The sequence below is a fragment of the Orbilia oligospora genome (assembly GCF_000225545.1).
Source record: "Orbilia oligospora ATCC 24927 unplaced genomic scaffold scaffold00083, whole genome shotgun sequence".
Taxonomy (NCBI): Eukaryota; Fungi; Ascomycota; class Orbiliomycetes; order Orbiliales; family Orbiliaceae; genus Orbilia; species Orbilia oligospora.
The window spans coordinates 619566-643209 of record NW_011645640.1 but is presented as its reverse complement, the minus strand read 5'-3'; the positions used below and the strand labels follow the sequence as shown (position 1 = coordinate 643209).

The following is a 23644-nucleotide window of genomic DNA, read 5'->3' as shown; positions in this document are numbered from 1 at the left end:
TAGGCTTTACGCGTTGTAACGTTAAGGGCTACGAGATTATCATCATTTATTCATGGAATGTATATATATATTCATTATTTAGTAGAGCAGCTGCCGGCTGGGTTCCGGGACAAGTTAGGAAGGCCTACTTGTGCCGTATATATAGTGTAGTATAACAGAAACAAATCCTCCCTGGCAAACCTAGAGCAAACTGTCAAAACAAAGGAAATAAAAATGAATGTGATGCACCAAAAATAAGTGACCGATTGCTAACAGTACTTTTGAATTCCATTGCAATGCATTTTGGTGGCGTGAGCTGAACAAGCAGAATTGATGTAATGAAAAGGTTGAAAATGAGTGTCTATGTTGGGAAAGCAAACGATTAAACAGAAATTGAGAAGACGAAAAATCATGTAGACTAAAATAAGACGAAAAACAAATGCAAGGAAGCCCAGTGGTATCTTAGATCTAGAGAAGCAAAAATCTGCATTTTTTGTGAATGAACGCCGTGAAATGTATGGAAATGTAGTGGAGAAACGAGATGCAACTGCTCGCTAGAGTATGCTCAGAGTGAAGCGGGAAAGAAAACTTAGGCAAAAAAAAATAAAATAAAAAAATATACGATCTTGATCAGACTATCGTGAAATAGAAAAAGTCTGTATTTTTCAAGTCGCGTGGGCTGTCAAGGCTGTATTTCAAGGTCTCGCTAGAAGGCCGGAATGTGAGATAGAGTCCCTGAGGCCGCAGCTATCACCAACCACCTAGACTATAGGTCAATTAATGCAGCCTGGGCGTAGACATGCGGCTTGTGATTTTGGTACGAGGGAAGGGTGATACGACCGTCTGGGATCATCTTGTATTGTCCCGGAACGATTTCATATCGGATGCCCTTCTCGATGACAAAGTTGCTCTGACGAGGAGTGTTGGCATTGAGAACAGACATGCACCGCTTCGCAAATCGAAGATGCTGCTCCCTAGTTGCTGGAGGGCCTCCACGCCATTTACGAGTCTGGCCTTCATGGACGGAAGCGGTGGTGTTCTTAGCGAAACCGGCAAGATGACCACGGTTGGCGAAGGGGTTGCTAGGTCCAGTGGTGGCGGCGGTAGACGGTCGGCTGCTGTACCATGTGCGACTGCCTTCGTTGCTCTCGCCATGGATCTCGCCATTGTGTTCAACATCCTGGCCTTGCTCTGCAGAAATGCGAAGGGAACCAAGGTCCACAAGGCTTCCATTATGGGATTCCAGATGTGAGACCGGAGTTGCGATACCGGATGGTTGAAGGCCCTCCTCTAAGTCTGAACTATGACCATGCTCATCAATGGCATCCAACCCGCCACTAGTTGCCGGTCGGTCATTAGGGTCGAGTGTTGGATCAATTTCGACGAATCCGATGTCGGGGACATCATCGCTCAGAAGAAGCTGTGGATAATGTCGTCGAATGATCTCCTCCTGTTGTTGAACAACATCCTGAACCGCTGTCTCTTGTGTCCTATGTCTTCTTCTGCGTCTGCGTGGGATAGTCTGGTATTTGGGCAGAGCCCTTTCTTCCAGGGGAAGAGCAACGTTAATTCCAGAGCTCAAAGCCTCCAGCCAGCCGAAGAAAGTTTCCACGGTCTTGCAAGCAAGAAGGAACTGCTGTGTCTCGGCTCTGACGCGGATAACATAGCTCTTTTTTTTGTAGTCGCTTGCTGCTCCGACTTCTGCGTGCTGAAGTGTGAAAGACTTGATCAACGGGCCAGGTGCATATCCAGTTGGGTCATCTGGATCCTCCTCCAATGGATCCGGTCTCGGGATCATTGCTGTCCGTTTGACTTTGTGAAGATTCAGGACTGTATTGTTCAAAACACAGAAGACTTTTGTCCATTTCCCTGTGTATATTTGTTAGTACATATATTTGCCACCAGTCTTTGCAAACAAGGACAGAAGACATACTATCACCAGATCTCTCGAATGGGGATTCCATTTCGATCTTCCTCTCAAAAATAGCCTCCTTCATTAAGCTGCATTTGTATGAAGGTAAAATCTCTCTTCCTTCCTCGGGCCGTGGTGTAACCTTAAACCTTGGTAGCGGTAACCGAACCTCGTCGAGCTCTGCATAGGTAGGAGGCGGCAACGACGTATCCAACTGGGATAGCGAAGCATTTGGAAACGAATTCTGGTAGCTGGGACTCGGAGGTGGGATCGTATAGTCGGTTATAGACCTTCTCAGTTGTCTCATTCGTGCCGCATCCTTTTTCTTAAGAGGAGCTGGTTTTGAATCCTTGCGACTGTAGCTGCCTCCATGGCTCCCAACTATCTCATTAACCGATGTCGAAGAGGATGAAAAGAACGGCATTGTCGGAACTTAGGTTGATGGTGACGTTGAAGGGAAAAGGTCAAAGGATAAAATAGTAAGAAACCAGGAACGTCTTTTGGAGTTTAGTTCCAGTTCTGTTTGTTGTAGTGGTTGTGGTTATAAGAAAATTGTCGCCCAAGCACCAGACATTGAAACACACAAAACAATACAATACCCGTTGTTGAGGTCAAAGCTGAAATCCCAAAACTCTCAGTGCCTAAAACTTTGGAAATAAAGAAAATAACAGCAACAAGAAACCAAGCCGGAATAAAATGATGAAGCAGTTGAAGCCTAGGATATGCCGCAGGTTTGGTCAAATCAGAGAGCAGTGTGAAGAAAATTCGTCAAGAGATAATATAATATATGCACGATGCAGATGAATAAATGCCGAATGGATGATTCCGAAGAAAAGAAAATAAATTAGAAAAAAAAGATTGAGGAGGATATGTAGTTTGAGTAATAAAGGATTCGGCCCCTTCCTTGCTAGCTCCCCTTGCTCAATATACCTAGGAGAAATAAAGCTATCAGAGACTCCGGAAAATCTGGCTTGTAATGTCTAAAATCGAGCACAGCCTTAAAAACGGCTGTCGCAGAAGGAGGAGGGGATGGCCGTAGGTTATATGGATCACAAGAAGGTTAATAATGACCAGGCTTCCTATGTCTCCATCTAACACCACCTTTCGCTTTGGGTTGTTCAGGTACAGGCCAACCAGGACCAGCAATATTAACTTGACCGTCCGTAAAGGGTGGCATGGGGTCAAAGGTTAGTGTGCGTATGTGCTTTTTACTAAGTTTAATTTCTTTTTTCTGAATCTTTTAGCTCTAACGACTTGAATTCAAAGGGGACAGGATCAAGTAGGAACAGGGCAGGAAAAAGCAATCGAACCATCGAGTTTTGCTTCACTACACCTTAATTCCCCATTGTTAATTCTGGCTGGACCGCCAGTCCAGTGCATACAACCGGAGGCCAATGTATCCAAAGGGATGGTGTGCTGAGGGTTCCTCGAGTCGACGGGGGTAAAATTGTTAAGGCCCAGCAAACAGTCCTCGATCATGCACACGCTGCGACTTGGAAACAAGTACCTTCGTCTTGACAGGTACTTCTTGGGCCATTGGCTGGTTCCCTTTAGCCGCAGAGCATTCGCATGTGTAAACGCTTCAGGTCAACTTGTCTCTGCTCCTTACCAAATACTTTTACTTTTGGATCAGATGTCGCTTGATACTTCCCTTAAGGGCGCCCTCCCATCTGCCATGGGTGTGTGTGCTGGCCACTATCTGCTGTGCCTGGAGTTATCTGCTGGCTGTCAGCATGGCCATGCCGGTTACATGGGATCTTTTCAGTTTTATTGCGATGGTATAGGGTTGCCATTGACCTGGGTCGACTGGGGCCAATGGTTATCACATATCAAAGGCCCTGCTGCGTCCAGAACCGACATGGTCTGTGCAGAATAATTCTTCACGCCCTTTGACCTCGTATTCATAATCATATATCGGGTGTTGAATCGAAAGTCGAGATATAATTTTTGATGTTCTGGGATATTATGCTAATGCGCACCGCAGCCAACCGTCGCCCACCGTTAGTATACTACTGGTACCGCGGCCGTCTTGCTTAAGGTTTTGCCCTCCTTTCCTCCATCGAGCACGGGACTTCCACCCCCGCCTTGGCTTTGCATCGTTGCCCTCGGACATTTGCGCCCTTTGCCAGAGATCCGACTCGCAACGCCCCAACATCACTGCATGTTTGTCGCCGTTGGGTACGAAAGCGGAAAAGCGACTGGCAATAAACTGGTGTTCTGGCCCTGAAAAGACAACGTCGATGAAGCTTTCCAATCAGAACTCTTTCGCCGCACCCCGTGAGGGTGTGCTGCTAATCGGTCTGAATGGAGAAGACCCAAAAGCTAAAACACTCTCGCGAAAAAATAAATCTTATAAACCAGGGGACATCAATAATGCTAAATGTTTTAGCTTTTAAAATTTTGCTTCTAAAAATTCTGATTTATATTTTTCATTATTGGCTCGCCTCTAGACGTCAGATTCATCCCTAGGGCCCTTCGTTTGAAACTAAATATCTGGCTATTCTTATCGTCAAATGACTGTCTTTGTTGTCGTCATTATCAATATCATCTGTTTGAGATTCAATCCCCGGTTTCGGCAAAAACATGAAACTTTCCCCCCTCAACACTTGTCAAAATTCGAAAAAGACGATTTGCTAATTGTTAATGTCTTACGTTGGTTTGCATCCTATTCAGGATACCCGCCAGCTGGCGGATGTCATTCTGGCCGTCGATAGGTCGTGTAGACTTGTGAATCGAACCGAGGAGATTGTTGGCAATTGGGTTGGAAAATCACTGTTTGCAGGTTGCATAAATCTCCTCACAACAGCGGCTGCCGCATTAAAGGCCTATTTTCTTACTCGAGATTCCTTGTTCGTAGGAAGCCTGGTAATTCCCTGAAGGAAAACTTTGGTACCTGAAATTTCGGCCTTGGCGAAGCCATTCGCCAAAGACCGTTCACAAAAGGAGGTGAATGGTTACATACACGCCACATTTTATAGTTCCCGCGGCCTCAAGATCTTTTTATCTTTGTCTCGCGACGATGATCGCAGTGGCTATGAATCTTCTTATCCTGAGAGTCAAGTTTACGAATAACTTAGCAACCAGCACTGTATGCCGGCAATTGTGCAATTGTGGAGACCTCGAGCTGACCCCCACAAATCGGAAGATGGATCGCGAGCTGCACGGGCGTTGTCCAACTTTATCGGTCCCTTCATTGTTCCTTCTCCCTCCATTCTCCACTATTTTCTAGCCTCAACTGCAAGACCACGGTTCGATAGATTTGTGCTCACTCATGGCCCGGGTCTCGTCATCCTCGCTGGTCTTTCCAGAGCCAATAGGCAGCCCTTCCCCCCAACCCAAAACCTCTCAACTAGACGAGGCTCTTAGCTGGCGCTATGTTATTGCAAATTTAAGAACGGCAAAATTACCATAACGGCTATTTGAAGGGCCCACCTGGAATAGGCTAGTCGGATATTGCCAGCAGGTTTTTCTGGGGAATGAAAGAAAACAGGTGATAAAAGAATTGAGGCTTTTGTTCAACATTTTTTTTGTTTCCCGTGCGTTCACGAAAAAGAACCCCTTGAGCAGGGCACGTTTCAGGTTCAACGTTATGCACCTTACCCAGAGCGTTGTCCATGAAGTGTCCTATATAAGAGCCTGGCTACATACGTAAACCTGGTTCATATGATTTTCTGGTGTCACATTACCAGAGATTTGGCAGGACCCGACCAGGAGATGGGGACCTGTTCGTTGACATCTGCACATAGGCGAACGGCATCGAACCATTCTATGGAGCTCTGTGTGTGACTCGAAGAATGATCCTGTATTGTAGTTACGTACACGCAGATGGATGGAGTCCTAATCATCACTTGATAAAGCACGAGAGAAGAAGACAGTGCCGTGCAGCGCAGTGCTAGTTGTATGTACTCCTGCATTCGTACCTGTACTCCCCCAGCTTTCTTAGGGTCGTCCTTTGACCAAATAGCTGTCGGCGCCAAGGTGTAGTGCCTGGTGCTGCAGTGTTCGTCGTGTGCTGTAAGACCGTGTCTCGCTCGAGTTGTACAACGTGACAGGGAAAACCCTCACCGACATGGTAATATTATCCGAATAGGAAATATTCTGGAAGTTTTCTGGTGATTTGCCCGAATAGGAACATTTCCAAACGTTTGTGTACCCACCGGTTTTGTGTTGCCCAGAAGTTTCCCCTGGAGGATTTGGGATCCACATTGCTATTGTTCCTCGCTGGAACCAATTGTGAATGGATTTAAGGCAATCTTGGGATATTTGATATCATCAAGTGTAGAATTGAATATCAAATCAGGCAAAACAATCAATGAAGTCCTAATTAATCGAGTAATCATTGCAAGGAGACCTAAAGTGTGCGAGAGCTCGATGCAGTCTCCTTGCTTCGGAAATCCTACAAAAGTTATCGAGTCGAGTTGGAACATATGTGCATCAGGTTGAGATAATCACAAATATGACAAACATACCTTTACTCTCACTCTCACTCTCACTCTCATTACTATTTGTGAGGTACTAGGTACTAGGTACCACTGGCTTAGTTTGTGGGCACTCTAGGGCTTCTCCGGTGATGCGGGACTCGACTCTCCTAGGCTTATGCAAGGACGAAACGAGATCGACACCCTGCCCTCGCATCGATGGACTTAAGCCGACATAGCACTCTACACATACATTCGAACCCAACAGTCAAACCTCAAAAACGTCTGGCGCTCAATATCTCCGGTTTTTTAAAAGGTTAGACCAATAACTTTGTGTGTTTGTACAATCATCCGATCTCAGTGTATCGCATAAACCAGCCAACCTGTTAATTTAACTTAAACTTCAAACCGACCAGGTATGTAAAAAAAAATAACTAACAACTAAAGGATACGCAACGTCGTGGCACATACACATTAAACAATCAACCTAACTCAAGAACGCTTTCATGATTCGAGCCTGTCCAACCTTTTAGAATTGTACTTACAGCAACATTATAACTCCAGAATGCTTCGGCACAGAAGGGGGCTGTCGTGTCCTTGCATACTCTCTGCACGTCGTCCTCTGACACAGGAACCCACAGACTCGAGTTGCATATGCCATGTGGGCATCGAAAGAGCGAGGAAGAACTACCGATCGCTAGCTACTTCCTCGCCTTCCAAGCGGCCTCGAGTCGAAGGAATCCATTATAGTAAATTCCGAAGTCCCGCCTTCCTTGACTTGCTTCGCCCCGGCTATCTCAACCACCTTACATCTCGCGTATATATTACGAAGCGGGGTTTGGTGGGACCCGAGCTGACCTGATTCTTTGAGTATTTTCCCTCTTCGCACCTTGCATTACATATGGGCAAACATCAAAGTTCGATACGGGGGGGATATAGCCTATCTGGACTATCTGCTTTCCATTTCCTAATCCTACACTGCCCGTTGTGACGTTTAGGCAGCTATCAATTGTGCAATCAGGGTATCTGATATCTAGGTACTAAGTTAGGCTGTTGATCTGACGATTTCCACCCATACTCCACCATAGTCGGAGCCCTGCCGGAAGGCTTGTCGATACTAGTTCGACTTTCCCCATGTTTCAATCGCTGAGGATCTAGTCAGGTTTAGGTTCCTTACAGCTGACACCAAATGTTTAGATATATGTTCGAATCAAGGCAATGCCCAGAGCCTGGCGAGATCTCGGGACTTGCCGAAATAGGGCACATGGGCAGCTCGAAAACTCGTTGGCAAGCACGTTTGCCTTGGATTCCGCAAAGGAAGTTATCACGAAAACCTCTGAAAAGAAAATGAATGTCGGGAGAAGATACCGGTAAACAGAATTCTAGAAGGGATTCTTTCTGAAAAAAAATGTGTGGTTATGTGGGGAATTGCAACTAACCATTTGGGTGTCCTGACCGTCACCGAAAGGCTAGCCGATGGCGTCTGCAAGGTGACGACCACCGTGTTTGCTCTAAACAAACTTCCAAGCGGATGAGGGAAATTCAGATTTGCAATTGCGATTACCTTAGCTCGATTAGAATAGCTTCCCATAAACGCTCAGTCGAGACGATGTTTCGAGTGCGAAGTAACAGATATTATTCGATAGGGCGGCAGTCCACGAAGTTTGATTCGCGGAGGAGCTCTGGTTTGTTGGTTTGCTCGTTTGATAGTCGGGTTTCTTTTCTTCTCGAGATTTTCTAGATGCTTCAGAACACCCCTCGGCTTTCTTCGTCTCCGGATGCAACCGCTTCATGCAAGTGATTTCGTTTCTTATTCTTATTCTGGGTTCCTGCGTTTGAATTTTAATCCTGCTAGATCCTTCGAAATTTCGCGAAGGGGTCAGAAAAATAGATTGGCATTGGCCAGATCAGCTCTGAAGCTGAGATTAAGAGCTGAAGCTGGTCCAGAAGAGCTTACGACCTCCAGCTAAGCTCACCCAGCTGCCATGTCCTTACAATTACCTGTCTAGGGCCAACTTGCTTGCTGATTGCTCAATGCAATGTACCCTAGCTATCGAAAGCAATACGAACTTTTTTTCCCACATCACCAATTTTTTTTGATTTTTTTATCTGTAGTTTCTCTTACGTACTCTAAATTCGGTTGAAATCAAGAAAGGCTGACATGGCCACGCCAAATCAAAATCTTGGAAATTCAAAATAACATTTTTCTTTTAGACATCACATGCATCAAGCCATTTTACGAGCTCCCATCGATCGATCCGATACTAGCTTCTATAGCATGTAGCAATGCCCCGCATTGCATACCTTTGCACACAAAACCTGAGCTAGTTAAAGAAGAAGGAAAGAAAAAAAACTTTGAAACAGAAAAAAAAAGCGGGACCTAAATGTTAGCTGGCTGGCGTGACAGTTGTTTTATTCCCACACCCACCAAACCCACACACAAAAGGGCGTTAGGTAAACTTGGTTTTACGATCGAAATATCCTCCGGCATCTATTCCCCTGACGTATCCGAACACCCGTCAGGGACCCACACCATAGAAAACTACAACAGTCAACGCAATCACCCTATAATGGCTTTTTGTTAAAAATTATAATTTTTTTTTGGTGGGCAAATCGCAAGGCTAGGGGAATCGGGAGGGAATTTTGACATAAAGGGCACTCCTCCGGCTTTTTTGGGGTAGATCGTGTGGGAGTCTTGTCATCCGATGTTTGCATTTGATATACAACCTCTACTATATGGCTAAGCATATTAGGTACTATCTATATTATAGGGTCTACTAGAAACTACAAGTAATTTTTAATTCTGTAGGACTATATGAAGTCCGTATACATGAAGTAAAATTTACACCCTAGCCGTTTCAGAAATTAAAATAGAGAAAATTTGTTTCCATGATATCAGTGAGATAGAGAAATAGAAATTCGCAGTCGTAATCGTGATATTGGCACAAAACAGTATCAACAAGAAAAAAGTTTACCCCAGACTCCAGAAAGCAAGACGAGCTCAGGCATTCATATGTATATTGTAGGTATATATTAATATTTTCACAAGAAGAAAATCAAAAAGCGGCATTAACTCGTCCTCATGACCTACGCTTTTTTCCCTTTCCCCGCCCTACTATATTAATTAACGAAATTAGCCTGTACTATATTACAACATCGCTAACCGGTCCTAAGACCAGCGCCGCCGCCACAACTTTATAAATTTACTAAATATCAATTGGCTATTACTCAATAAGTTGAAACTACCCCATTGTAATGCTATAGGGAAGGGAGACTCCGTGAACAATCCACTATTAAACATTTGTTCTACTATGGATAACATTTTATTTCTCCACCCACGACGAGGGACAAACAAAAGCATCCTTCTTGAGCTCAAACCAACTATACAACCTAGGTAGCTGGTCCGGGTGCGAACTTAAATAACTGAAAATAAACTTTACCACAGCACAACTCTATAGCTATAGCGCTAGCGGGGGGAGGATAATCGGGGACTCGGACTGGCGAAGAAAACCCCTTGTCGTCATATATATGTGTGGGTACCACGGCCGGGTTTGAAAATCCTCCTGATGACGAAAGGGTTTAAACAAAAATATAATTTGTTTCCGAAATATTAATATTTAAATTCTTTTTAAAAAGATATCCTTCGTACGAGTGACATGTACTTACGTACTAGTCATGACTAGGGATTACATGCAATCAACTAAAATGCGGGGTCAACTGCGGGCGGTTTCGAGCTCCGCTAGGGATACTGATAACTAGCTTGTCTCGTGCTGATAACTATCAATAGCTATATATACCAAATGGCATAAATCACTAGTGCACATATGTGATGTGATAACTAGAGAAGTAGGAACGTACACACATGCACTTAGGTCAATCTTCAAATCCATTAGTTACCCAAGCCTTTTGCAAATCTTATCCCAAAACGATTCATATCCACCAGACAACAGTAGCATGCAGTATGCCCACCCGATACCCCCCCCCCCCCCCCCCCTCAGTAACCTGCCCTTTTCCTGCGGCCTGGTCTCGAGGCTACCCTTAGTAAATTAGTAAACACCCAGTCTCCTACCCCCATATCCATCCTGAACCTCAAAATGGTCACGTGAAAAAGAACCTCTAGTCTTGGCTCTTTTTTTCCCCCTTGCCTTGGAATTTTTACGCAGCTTTGACGGGATTTTTGATATCCAAAAAAGTCACGTGGACGGTTCTGGAAATGTCTATGACGTTGTCTGAAGCTTCGTGCGGCTAGACCGGTGGATTTTGTGAGTTTAAAACAGATATTTATAATGGTTCTAGCACCTAGAATCTCATTTTTTAAATATCTAGGCCGCTTAGAACAGATTTCAACTTCCTTTGGAGGAAAAAAAATGGAGCTGAAGGATCAAAAATTGACCTTGGAGATTCGCAAGATCTGGGATTGGTTAATTCCGACCACCTGGACATTTCTGTAGGACTTGTTGTGGACTGCGTCTGCAAATACGAGACTATCCGTAGGATGTGCTTACATATATATCTAAGTATCTATCTAAGGTCTCATCTTAAAGGCGTACGGTGGTCGATGGATAGTCTGTCTATCTATGTATCAGAATAGCTTTGTTGGCTTCATACCGTTCCGGTATGCATATGGTCTCGTTGGTCTGATAGCTATTTTTTCTTAAGTAGAAATAAATACGAGTTCTGGATATACATATTATGCATATAGACTAGTACTTGAAGTTCGATATCCTAATGGCTCTTTAGGAAAACAGCTGTATTGATATTGTTATATCACTATGACGGCCGTTTTTAGACCCTTTTTTGTCGAAGAACTGGTACGGAAGGAGCGCCCCTCTATTCAGGATACCAGATTAAGGGGTATCTAGATATACAAGTATCTGAGAGGTATGCATGTAAGAGGTCTACATTATAGCTTTAGTTATCTGGGACTATAGCTAGGCTCCTACAACTTTTGTATCTTTTGTACCCATTATTTACTATTAAGATACCCGATTAAACCATATCAATCGGATTCGTTCTTGTCACGTCGTCTCAAATAAACATCATCTAAGTACCTTCTTCCATAGAGCAAGAGAAGAGAGAAAAAAAGGGAGGGAGGAAATAAAAATCGGTTATATCATCAAGAAAAACGTAAAACAGGGCCAAAACAACATGAACTTTTAAAGTCAGTTTTTACTTGGTCGTCTTCGCCTTCTTCTTAACCGGCCTCTGGTCTTCCTCGCTTTCTTCATCCACTTCCATATCATCATCGTCATCATCGTCATTGTTAGCTCCGCCAGCCTCGTCTTCAGATCCGCTGCCGCTGCTTTCGTGATTAGAGTCGTATTCCTCAGCAACATCACTCTCTGATTCTGCCTCGAAATCCTCGTCGACTGTGTTTCAAATGTTAGAAAGGGAGTTTATAAGCATAGATAGTTCATAAGGGAAGAGCATACCACTCTCATCATCCTCATCAGCGCTGCCTCTGTCGACACGGGAGACCTCCATGTCATCGTCATCACCCATTTCATCGTCCAAAGCGGTACGGAGTAAGCTCGTCTGTGACCACACCAATTAGCCATTCATTCTATCACAAAAAAACAACTCGCAAAAGTCGATTCTGGGGGTTTGGAATAGTGGCCAGATACACGTACGTCCTCCACTAGATCATTCTTGATCTTAACCCCTCTAGCCTTGAAAAAGTTTTCGAGCGAAGCCTGCTCCTCTCGGTTGATATTGTTGAACTGGTGTTCGCTGCCGGAGCTCATTTTGACAGTAACATCGAATGTACGCGACGCGGAAACCTGTCCACCCAATCTGCGGAACCACCGTATTCATTAATTTTTCCATACCCTCGAGTGGATATTTCTGTGGAAGATAGCTTACCGACTGAGAGTAACAAACTGCACATGGTCAAAACTAACGTAGATAGCCGGTTTGGGCACAAAAAGGAGCGCCTTATCGAGAAAGAAGAGATTACCCTCGTTCGCTTTCAATGAACACTTGACACCATACTGTTGGTTGTACGAAGTGAAATCTTTCGAAGGAGTAGTCATCTTCTTCCCCGTGACGCCCTTAAATATCGACGAAAGGACAAGATGTGCTGAGTTTTCATAGTGCATTTGGAGGCGGTTTTGGAATTTGTTTTCAAGATCAGCCTCGCTGATGTTAAGGTCACAGGTGAGCTCTTCGTCTTGTTGGAATTGGAGAACCAAGAATGGGTATTTGGTTTGACCCTGTTGGAGAGCGGGTTCGAGACCTAGGACGAGGAGATGATGCATATCACCAGGTTTCGGGAGGAGGAAAAATTTCTTGACGTTTTCGTAGGGAATCTTGTAGTCGTAAGTCTTGCCACGAAGGCGGAAGGATGCCTCGTACATATCGACATCATAACGACCACTGATCGAATTGTTAGTTAGAATCCTTGCGAGGAGTTAAATAATATGAGAGAATCATACCGAGGGGTAAGGAAGAGAATAGATGGAAAGATGGCAAAGGAATCTCCAGCGACATCACCGATATCTGCCTTTGTAACCAACGTATCATAAAACACCTCAGCGGCCGTCCTTGCCTCCTTCTTTTTCTTTCCTTCACCATCGTCGTCGGCTTCGTCTTCAGATCCAGCCTTAGACTCATTATCCTCATCATCACCGTCACCCTTCTCTGGCATTCCCGGAATATAGAACCTCATCTCCATCAGCTGATCGACACCGGCGAAAACCTTCTTGTTCTTCTTCCCACTGGCATTAGCCTCCAGATCGGACTTGTCTGCGAATTCAATCGCAACTTCAGCCTTTCCAGCCAGATTCGAGTTTGAGATCTCATCGAACGGGATTTCGAAGGCCGGTTTATTGTTGACATTGAAGAACAGTTCCTTCTTGTGAAATTCGGCTTTCCCCCAATTCCAACCTTTCAACGAATGTTCTCTATTTTCGAGAACGGCATTATACGAATGTTTGAGGATGTCTTTCAGGCGGTCGAAGTCCTAGATTACACATCCATCCATCTATCCGTTAGCATCTTTCTTTTTCTTCTTCTATATGGAAAAAAGAGGAAAAAAGGGTAGAGTGGGGAAGAATCCACCCACAGTTTGCTCAAATCCATCAAGTTGCATAATCTCATTCTTCAGCTTCAGATAAATCTTGCATTCATAACCCCTCGCGGCTCGAGACCAGTGGCACGTCGCACCCTGAAATTCATTACTATTCAAGGTCCACGTCGAGCCGCCAGCGGGTTTCCATCCCATACCACCCTTTGCGAAACGACATCTTCCACTCTCCTTTGAGAGATCCTTGTAGATATTTTCAAACGTTTCCTGATCTGGCATGGCGATGATAGTGAAGCAGAAGAAGGCTGTTGGCGGTGATTCCTGACTGGCTGATGATGATAAAAGCGTATGGTAATAATGCCACCTTAGCTCCTGGTAGGTGGGTAAATTGTCGTGAGGGGGGACGGGGAAAGCGAAAGGATTGTGAGTGTCCGTGTCAGTGGCGACGGGGAATAGCAATGGGGAGCTTTATAAAACGGAGCCTGACAGCAGAGCTTGTTGGAAGACGCGACAAACCCAAAAGCCATTTCTTTGCAGACCCTCATCGCGTTGTCGCCACCACAGCCACACTTTGTTAATATGATTGACTGTGGCTGGTGATATCTATCACCACCGTCGACGGAGCCTCAAAAGTGGCGATGTATATTACACACTACACATTCATCTACATTCTACAGTCTACAATATTCTCATCTAGAACGACATGTAACCGCTGCTGATTCCCAAATTCTCAGCTTGAAAGATATACAGCAAAAGAAGTCCTCAAAACGAGAAACCTCTCCGCCAAAAGAAAATCAAACTCGGGCGCCCAGCTCATGGGTTTTCTCTCAATCTCCTCCGAAAAATCTATACACAAAATGTATTTGTATATAAGAAAAACAGCTATGGCATGAGTTCCGCAAGGGAGATCTCACAATGGTAGAGTTTGTAGGTGATGAACACCCACGCTGTCGGAGTTGTTTGTGAAGAGGAAAAAGAGAAAAGAGAGAAGAAAACAAAGGAAGAAAAAAACTCTGGTGGTGTTTTTGTACTCTGATTTTTTCGCTAGCCGCCACAGTTGTGTTAGACGCACAGCCGCCCCCGCCAGATACAACAAACAAACGCGTCTTCCATAGCTTCGCATCCACAAGGCAGCTTCATTGATGATAGCAGCAGCGCTACTCCCCCCTTGACGACATCATACTCCACTCACGATGACACGAACCACCCGCCGTTCTGTAGATAAAGATCGTACAAAAGCCGAAGAAATGCCCCCTCCTCCTCCTCCTCCACCTTCTGCGACTACTGCGACTGCTGCGACTGTTGTTGCTGCTCCACAAGCTAAACCTTCGACCAAACCCATACTCGAAGTATCAGAAGCCCCCATCACAGTCCACAAACGTATCCGAGCTCCCCTCCTCGATAAAGTCTTCGAGAAATCTTTAAAGGCCTCGTTATCCGGTATAACACCCGAAGCATGGAACAAATGTTTCCCTACACCTACAGTTAGACGTCCGGAGCAGATGAAGGAAGTTAGAAAGAAGTTTTGCGAAATCTACGAGTTGAATGTTAGGGTATGTGACTTAACTACCATTTTATGTTGATGCTCTCTCTTATTCGACAAAAATACTAATTTTTATAAAAAATAGAAAAACTTCCAAGATATGATATCCTCCAGGAAGTTACTAGCTTCCCTCGATAACCTGGACATCCTAATATCCGAAGCACAAACTCGTAAAGCTCGATTTCTTGAAGAAAACCCCCAACCTCCCTTACCCATGGACCCCCCTCCAAAACCTACACCCGTAGACAAAGAAAATGGAACCGATAAACCCCAGTCAGAAGAAAAACCCGCAGAAGCAAGCTCAACAGAAGTAGGAGTCAAGAAACCTGAAGAAAGAGAAGGAAAAGTAGCAGGAGAAGAAGCGAATAAATCCGGTGCTTCTCTACCACTACCGATACACAACTTTACGCCCGAAGACCTCTATATGTCGCACCTACACCCTATTCTCAAACTACAATCTGCCAGGCTCGAGTCCTTAAAACAAGCACAGCAATCTTCAATAGATGCATTGATTAAACGGCGAGAGGAGCAACAGGCAGAAATGAAACAGCTAATTGCGACACTAGAGAAGCGCCTAGGTGCGGTCGATGAAGCTGCTCAGGGTGTCAAGGAGATACTAGAAATGGATGCCGACGAAGAAATGATGGAATAGTGACTGTAACAGAGAGTTGGTTGTCATAGTTCCTAGAATGTGCGAGTTTAAATAGGTGTCACTGGCGTCAAAGGCTTCTAATTTTTCTTTCTTTTTTCTTTCTTTGGTGGTTTGTTAGCATCAGGACCTTGTAGGATACTTTCTAGAGATCATTAGCGATTTGTCCACCCTCGTGAGTGGTTGTACAATATTTACTATTATTAATCTTCATTTACTGTTAAAAGGAACCAGGTGTATGGTCTGAAAACAAGCATTCCATTTATAAGAGCTAAAGTTTTCGTCTAGATTACATGTTGCACTAACAGACGAACAGAAAGAAAGAAAAAAGGAAAGAAGAACAAATCGGGTTTATCCTCCTACTCCTTCTCCTCCTCCTCTGTCATCCCAACGATGTCAGACATGACCGGGTCAGAAACAAGAACAGTGTCCGAAAATAACAAAAAGTAATAAAGGAAATATCCGAGAAAAAGGATGTTCACTTTTTTTTCCCCGTTCGCCATTGTGAAAAGAATTATGATAGCAAGCAAATTAAAATGGGAAAAATCAAAGCGTCTAAGGAAACAAAGATAAAGGAAAAAGGGGGAATCCATGAATCATTAAGAGATAGAACAAGAGAGAGAGAGAGAGAGAGAGAGACAGAGAGAAACAAAAAGATTGGATGACGTCAAAATTTAGTCGACCTCCTCCATGCTAGACTCAACAGTCTCGGTGGCAGCCTTCTCGGCTTCCTTCTCGTCCTCAGCGATTGGCTCAGCCTCGTCGATCTGGAGACCCAAAGAAACGAGTCTGTTGATGCGCTGAGCGAAGCTGGATGGCTCCTCAAGCGAGAATCCGGAGGTCAAGAGAGCGGTTTCGTACAACAAGGTTGTAAGATCAGAGACAGAGCGGGAGGCACCCTCATCCTCAACCTTGGCCTTGAGAGCCTTGATGATTGGAGACTTGGGGGAGATCTCGAAGGTCTTCTTGGAGGCCATGTAAGAGCTCATGGAAGTATCACGGAGAGCTTGAGACTTCATGATACGCTCCATATTGGCAGACCAACCGAATTGGCCGGTACGGATAGCACATGGGGAGTCAACGAGCTTGTGGCTGACAACAACCTTCTCAACCTTCTCACCCAAGACCTCCTTGAGGGACTTGGCAAGAGATTCGTACTCCTTAACTTCCTCCTCACGCTGCTTCTTCTCTTCTTCGGTCTCCTCAAGCTCGAAGTCCTTGGTGATGTCGACCAACTTCTTGCCGTCGAATTCCTTGAGCTGGGTCATGGCATACTCATCAATGGGGTCAACGAGCATGAGGACTTCGAAGCCCTTGGCCTTGAGAGCATCCAAGAATGGAGACTTCTGGACGGCCTTGAGGGACTCGCCGGTGATGTAGTACATGTTCTTCTGGTGCTCGGGCATGCGGGTGATGTAGTCAGTGAGGGAGGTGAGCTCATCGCCGGACTTGGTGGAGTTGAATCGGAGGAGCTTGGCGAGGAGGTTTCTGTTCTGGGAGTCCTCGTGGATACCCAACTTGATGTTCTTGCTGAAGGCGGTGTAGAACTTGTCGAATTGCTCGCGGTCCTCGGCAATCTCATTGAACATCTCAAGAGTCTTCTTGATGATGTTCTTCTTGATGACCTTCATGATCTTGTTTTGCTGGAGAGTCTCACGGGACAAGTTGAGTGGGAGATCCTCAGAGTCGACGACACCCTTGACGAATCCAAGCCATTCTGGGATGATGTCGGTGCAGTCATCAGTGATGAAGACACGTCGAACGTACAACTTGATGTTGTTCTTAGAGCGCTTGGTCTCGAAGAGATCGAAAGGAGCACGCTTTGGAACGAAGAGGATGGCACGGAATTCGAGCTGACCCTCGACGGAGAAGTGCTTGACGGCAAGGTGATCCTCCCAGTCGTTGGACAAGCTCTTGTAGAATGAAGCATATTCTTCAGTGCTAATATCGGTAGGGTTTCTGGTCCAGATTGGCTTGGTCTTGTTGAGCTCTTCTTCCTCGACCTTAGTCTCCTTGACCTTCTTAGTCTTGGCCTTCTTTTCTTCCTCGTCATCATCGACCTCCTCGATCTTGGGCTTCTTCTCGTCACCCTCCTCAACGGTCTCGGCTTCCTCATCTGGGACTTCGGTCTCAACCTCCTTGCTGACGTGGAGGTAGATGGGGTAGGAGATGAACTCGCTGTGCTTCTTGACGACCTCCTTGATACGGGCCTCGTTGAGGTAGTCAAGCTGGTCCTCCTTCATGTGGAGAACGAGCTTGGTACCACGACCGAGCTTAGGGCCCTCATCGTGGGTGACGGTGAAGGAACCACCAGCGCTGGATTCCCAGACGTATTGCTCATCATCATTGTGTTTCGAGTGAACAACAACCTTGTCGGCAACGAGGTAAGCAGAGTAGAAACCAACACCGAATTGACCAATCATGGAAACATCAGCTCCAGCGGAGAGAGCTTCCATGAACTGCTTGGTACCGGATCTGGCGATTGTACCAAGGTTGTTGATGAGATCAGCCTTGGTCATACCGATACCAGTATCGATGAGGGTTAATGTCTTGGCCTCCTTGTCTGGGATGATAGAGATCTTGAGGTCCTTCTCCGAATCAAGGACGGAGGGATCCGACAAAGCGGTATATCTAATCTTGTCAAGGGCATCGGAGGCGTTGGAGATGAGTTCTCTTAGGAAGACTATAGTAGACTGTTAGTATTTGCCATATATAATAAAGGATAGCTACTAGGCTACATAATACGATCTAGCGAACGAATAGGATTTAGAACTTACTCTCTTTGTTAGAATAGACGGTGTTGATGATAAGGCCGAGCAACTGAGAGATCTCAGCCTGGAATTCGAAGGTTTCCGACATCTTGTGAGGTTAATGTGTGGGTATGAGGGGTAATAGGGTATCTGAAGAGGGGTATATTATAGCAAGTATGGTCTTCGACGAGCAAAGTACACACACGTGAAGAAGAGAGGGAATCTTTGAGAGAGTAATATCAAGATGAAGATGAAGGTGAGGAGGTTGGAGATGATGAGATGCAGTGCAGGCGAGAGAATTGAAAGTGATGGGAAGAAGAGGAGAAAAGAAGAAATAGATTGGAGAGGAGGAGAACAGAATTTATGAATGAACGCGGTGAAAATTTCGTGGTGGTGGTGTTGCTCCCATTTTCTTTCTTTGAGTTTCGATGGAAGCCCATCGAAATTTCTACAGCCAACTTTGATGGCAATCTGTGCCCCACCAAAGAAAGCTAAGCTGAACGAAACAACCCTGCTCTCCCCCACCATCGCCACTTGGTACTTTGTACATGTGTACTTCATGCTAACTAAGTCCGTGCTTGCCTGAAAGCCTTAGCCTGGTACTGGGGTTTGGTTAACTAGTTACTTAGTGTCGAGAAGGATCTCTCTATCCAGCTCAAGTCATCCAATGCAATTCACTGCAGGAATCCTGCAGGAATCAATCAATCAATCCAGTTCCCAACTTGAAGAGCCTCGCGGCCTCGCGGGCGGGGTGATCCTTATAAGCTCGCTTGGCTTCAAAGCTGCCTGCAACACATAAAATCCAACACACCAGCCTTGTTCATACAAATATCACTCCGCGAATCAAAGGACATTGCATATTGGTGAAACAAAAGTGCATTGGCATTCGTGACTCTTCTCATGGAAACTATCTTTAGAGTTCTAGTGTAACAAAATAAACAATTAAAAAAATAAAAATAAAGAGGTAAATGTGTACAAGGAACTGCAAACCGTTTGATATAAGATACCGGTAATTATGATAAAAGCTAGACAAGAAAAAAAAAGCAATCAACCGTTAACCCAATGCAATACCCTATATGAACTTTTTAATATATCCCTTTCTATATATGCCGATGCCGGTCCGTTCCGTTGCAATAGCCGTTCGTAACTGTCGTATAGTTAAAATAAATGTCCCTAAAGAATCCGAGTTTTGAAAGTGTAAGGTATTCTGTCAAGCCACTGCCATCCACTGCATGACAACCTTACACCCTTTCGGCACAGCCGCTCTAAACCCCCAATTAAATCCATCCATAGTAGTTTTTCCAATCTCGAGATCTATCTCTCCCTTCGCAATAGTATCCACCACTCCCTTCGCATTAGTTTTCACATCTGATTGTTCATCTTCCGTCATGGGGAAAAATGCGAACCCATGCAATGCTGCTAAAACCCTTGGTCTCTGACTAAAGGCTCCGGGTGGGAACTCTACCCTCCCGCTGTCTCCGTAATCATGCTTCCTACTTCCAAACTCTAAAAACCCACTAATAATTCCCCCGGCATCTGGGTTATATGCCACCCAGGAGAAGGAAACCCATGTTTCTGGGTTAGGTATCTTTGGTAGGAACCTAAACCCCTTAGTAGTAACGGCACGGACTTCAAGATCGACGGCTGGTTCCGGTGTTTTATTGATATCCACCCCTGTAAGCCAGATAACAATCTCTGGGGCCCTTCTGAACGCTCTTGAGAAGACAATAGACCATTCCTGGACGCCACGGCCTTCAACAGCGCCTGTTAGGAAATTGGGATCGGAACGGTTGACCGCAAGTACATCGAATGTACCACTGTATATATAATAACCTATTAGCTCTTGAGGATTTTTTACTATGTCGGATATTATAGTAGTCTGACCTTGTTATCTGTCTGTCCGACCAGTCGTGGAAACAACAATCAAACCCCCTCGCCGTCTCATTAGTACTATAGATCCTAAACCTCAGGCTCGGATCTGTAAAGGCTTCTGAGAAAGCAATGAGTTGCCTGATTCCAGTGAATATCCTCGGTGGTAGTTGGTCTTGGGTTTCGTTACGGACTCTCTTGGCAATGTGACTAGATTCTTGGACCGCACTCCTCTACAAGAATACTTTAGCCTTAGCTAGTCATCCAAGCAAAGAGGATCTGTATCAAAATACTCACCACGAAGCTGTAACTCCCAGCATAGTGATAGTTCTCTAACTCCTCCGTCCGCGGGACGAACTTGCCGCTCATCATATTAGCTTTGCTACCTCCGCTTGAAACCAAGTAGAGGGATTGATCGGCCTGAACGACAACTGCAGATCGGGCAATGATATCTTTCGCTAATTTGGGCAGCAATTTCTAAAACCGCATTGTTAGCTACTTAGTACTACTCGAAACTTTGATTTCGTTTTAAGTTCTATTCCCTACCGGTAATCGACTTCGAAAGATATCAGGATGTTGGAATGTAGTCTTCCCTATCTCTATTGCTGTTCCCGGAGCCTTAACAAGAATATTCACTTCTTCCATAATACTCTTCATCTGGGAAGTTGCGGCCTTGATAGCTTGGTCAAGTTCCCCGACTGTAGGCGCGAATTTGGAATCATCTTCAGCAGAGGCAATGTCTCGACGGAGGTGTACGCTCGGACGTCGGAAATATTCTTTCGATTGGAAAACTTTGTCCCCGTTTTGTATGTCTGCGATATCTTCATCCAACCTTTGTCTTAACTATTGAATATATAGATGTATATGTTTTAGTAGAAGCGCTAGAAAATAATTCAAAGGGTACTAAAAATAGCCATACACTTTTATAGTCGAGATAAGCATCGAGTAGGGCCCTTGTTCGTTGAATTGCATAACCGTAAGGCGCAAGAGGTATTTGGAGCTCTCCATCTTTGTAAAAACTCCGTAGGTAAGGATAAGAGGTAAGAATAGCACTGTCCAAACGCAAACACTCAGTTAGCTATTTCTTTTCCTAACACCCCATTCATGACTTCAAGTCTAATTTATTGGTATTGGTCTATCCATACTATGTTCGATGTGGTTCAGTGGCAACAAGGTCGGGGAAATTTGCAGCTGCTTCCATTAAGCTATGTATCGGCCATTGCTTCTCGCCTATAAAAAACCATGAGCTCTTGTTAAACGTTAATGGAGTGATAGGAATAGGTGGTAACTAACTCGACTTTATGCGCCCGTTTCCTGACCATATTGCGGATACGTTGATTTCGCAGCTATTATCGATGTCTCTTTTTTCCCATTCATCTTTGCCAGCTGTATCCAAGTTGAAAAGACTGTTTCCAAAAGCAGCTTTTACACTGGACAGGAGTGTTAGTATCCTGACAGAGGGCTTTGGCCAGGTGCGGATAGGGACCTACCCAGCTTCTATATCTTTCACCTTCGTTTTATTAAGAACCCGTATACTAAGTAAAGCATTAAACTCTCCGCCATCAATGAAACCTGTACAATAGCTCAACACGTCAGCACCTTTCAGAAAGCTTGACAAAGTTCGGATTGTGCATGCGCGCACCAGAAATAAATGTATCACCGAAACATTCTGTAAACTCGTGCTCGATAATAATCCATTCGGGATTAAACTGCAAGGCGTCCTTGACGTCGATTTTATGATTAGTGACTCGCACGCGGATGTAGAAGTTGAGGTCGGCCTCTTTGAACTTCTCGACGTCGATGAAGGAGTCACCGCCTAGACCGTCGATTCGACCTCGTTTGATTGTTCTAGCGGCAGATATGTTCATGTCTTCCGTGATGTCACTGTAATAAGAACAAATTGTTAGACGAATAGACTGTATAGATCATAGACCTGCCGGGATATCATACCTCAAGTTGTTCACGAACCGTGCCACGAACCGAACGTCCTATAAAATTCGAATCCATAAGCTCATTTATCCGCCAATATGCAATTAGGAAATGTGTTCTTGTGATTTACTCACTTGCCCAGGTACTGACACATCACTCGCAGAGCCCCAGTCTCTTCGAGTAATAGGCTCACCGTGTCGTATCTTTAACTTAGCAAAGCCGAAATTTGGGTCGCTTTCATCTTGAGTCGAGTACATCGAAGAAGTCGGCGATGATGGCCCCTTTTTTGGGTCTCTTGCCATTGAGGCCTGACTATATACTGAACTAGGAGCAGCAGTGGACCCAGCAATGATGCCCTTCCCTTTTCTTCTCCTCGACTCCACGGATGAAATCGAACTTTCAGAAAAGGGAGACCGATTATGCTTCTCCCTATCCCTCCAAGAACCCGGTGGGGATAAGAGCGCCGGTTCCGTCATTTCACTCAGTGACTCCGAGGAAAGACTAGGCCTACTATACCCTTCCAGGATTGATTGCGAAAGACCGCTACCGCCAAAAGCTTGCATGGCGGGCGGTGGACTTTTTACACGGTTGATATTTCGGGAGCCGGAACTAGACGATTCTGATCCAGCACGAGGTTTGATGTACCGTTTGAGACCAGGAGTTGGTGTATCGGATCTGCCAGTCGCGCCTGCCCTTCCGGTATCCGGAGGGCGCATAGCTGTGGTGATATCCCTCATGGTAACTCCTCCACGCTTGAGTCCATCTTCCGCTTTTTTGGGATCTATAATGACGGCGCTGTCGATGCATATTTGCTGAGTAAAGGAGTTGTATCTGGAGATATTGTGGGGGTTGTATTAGTATAGTAATCACTCTAGCTATGTGAAGTGAATCGTCAAAGTCCGAGAAGAGAAATATAGTACCCTTGGCCTTAGAAGTAGGAAATAAAAAAATCAGCACGTGTACACTTTCAGACAGCAACTTCGTATGTTGTTGGAAATCCAGCATGCAAGAAACTGGAAGGAGAATTCTGAAGGCAACATGTCATATTGTTATAACATACCCAGTCTCATCTGAGAATTGTATGGAGCTAACATGAAAGGCATCTTGCTCGACGTATAGTGAAATAAAATATATTATAAAATATAAAGTGAAAATTTAAAAAGTGCTAGACGAAAAAAAACATATAACTACAATAGAATAGCAAAAAAATAACTGAAAAGGGTAGAGAAGAGAAGAAAGAAGAGAGACACAGTTGTATGTTTCTCGACAGGCGTGTGTGGGTCTTGAGAATTCCAGAGCGGATGGGTTAGCGGCCACCCGCCAACTTTTAACCAAAGATGTTGGCTTTTCCTTTACCTTCTGCCTGCGCAATCCCGCCTAGGTCACCACCCCGTCCCACACTGGCACGCCTGCGCCTTGAGCGTTACTAATGTCTGGAATTGATATAACCCTGATCCGCCTGCATGAACGATCATGGGGGTGACATGCGTTCAAAGCGTCAGTTATAGGAAGACCCATGTGCATACATTATGGATACATGAGACCCACGGCGCGAGAAGCAAAAAACAGAC

General features: G+C 44.9%; 6 protein-coding genes across 6 annotated transcripts; 2 read left to right on the top strand and 4 right to left on the bottom strand.

The window, feature by feature from the left end:
* Positions 1-745: 745 nt before the first annotated feature.
* AOL_s00083g183 (uncharacterized protein) lies at positions 746-2315 on the bottom strand (the record flags this gene model as incomplete). Its single annotated transcript, XM_011125362.1, has 2 exons — positions 746-1848; positions 1913-2315. The coding sequence occupies 2 exons, from the start codon at positions 2313-2315 to the stop codon at positions 746-748; spliced, it is 1506 nt and encodes a 501-aa protein (XP_011123664.1).
* Positions 2316-3368: 1053 nt separating this feature from the next.
* Positions 3369-3767, top strand: AOL_s00083g182 (uncharacterized protein; the record flags this gene model as incomplete). Its single annotated transcript, XM_011125361.1, has 1 exon — positions 3369-3767. The coding sequence occupies one exon, from the start codon at positions 3369-3371 to the stop codon at positions 3765-3767; it is 399 nt and encodes a 132-aa protein (XP_011123663.1).
* A 7711-nt stretch (positions 3768-11478) lies between these two features.
* On the bottom strand, positions 11479-13612 carry AOL_s00083g181 (uncharacterized protein; the record flags this gene model as incomplete). Its single annotated transcript, XM_011125360.1, has 6 exons — positions 11479-11678; positions 11742-11844; positions 11940-12102; positions 12172-12684; positions 12744-13270; positions 13373-13612. The coding sequence occupies 6 exons, from the start codon at positions 13610-13612 to the stop codon at positions 11479-11481; spliced, it is 1746 nt and encodes a 581-aa protein (XP_011123662.1).
* A 914-nt stretch (positions 13613-14526) lies between these two features.
* Positions 14527-15528, top strand: AOL_s00083g180 (uncharacterized protein; the record flags this gene model as incomplete). Its single annotated transcript, XM_011125359.1, has 2 exons — positions 14527-14886; positions 14962-15528. The coding sequence occupies 2 exons, from the start codon at positions 14527-14529 to the stop codon at positions 15526-15528; spliced, it is 927 nt and encodes a 308-aa protein (XP_011123661.1).
* A 671-nt stretch (positions 15529-16199) lies between these two features.
* AOL_s00083g179 (uncharacterized protein) lies at positions 16200-18384 on the bottom strand (the record flags this gene model as incomplete). Its single annotated transcript, XM_011125358.1, has 2 exons — positions 16200-18208; positions 18303-18384. 2 exons carry the CDS (start codon positions 18382-18384, stop codon positions 16200-16202), a joined length of 2091 nt encoding a protein of 696 aa, XP_011123660.1.
* A 1101-nt stretch (positions 18385-19485) lies between these two features.
* AOL_s00083g178 (uncharacterized protein) lies at positions 19486-22810 on the bottom strand (the record flags this gene model as incomplete). Its single annotated transcript, XM_011125357.1, has 11 exons — positions 19486-20092; positions 20160-20377; positions 20442-20621; positions 20691-20987; positions 21064-21196; positions 21290-21374; positions 21438-21574; positions 21635-21716; positions 21787-22028; positions 22095-22132; positions 22208-22810. The coding sequence occupies 11 exons, from the start codon at positions 22808-22810 to the stop codon at positions 19486-19488; spliced, it is 2622 nt and encodes an 873-aa protein (XP_011123659.1).
* Between the last annotated feature and the right edge of the window lie 834 nt (positions 22811-23644).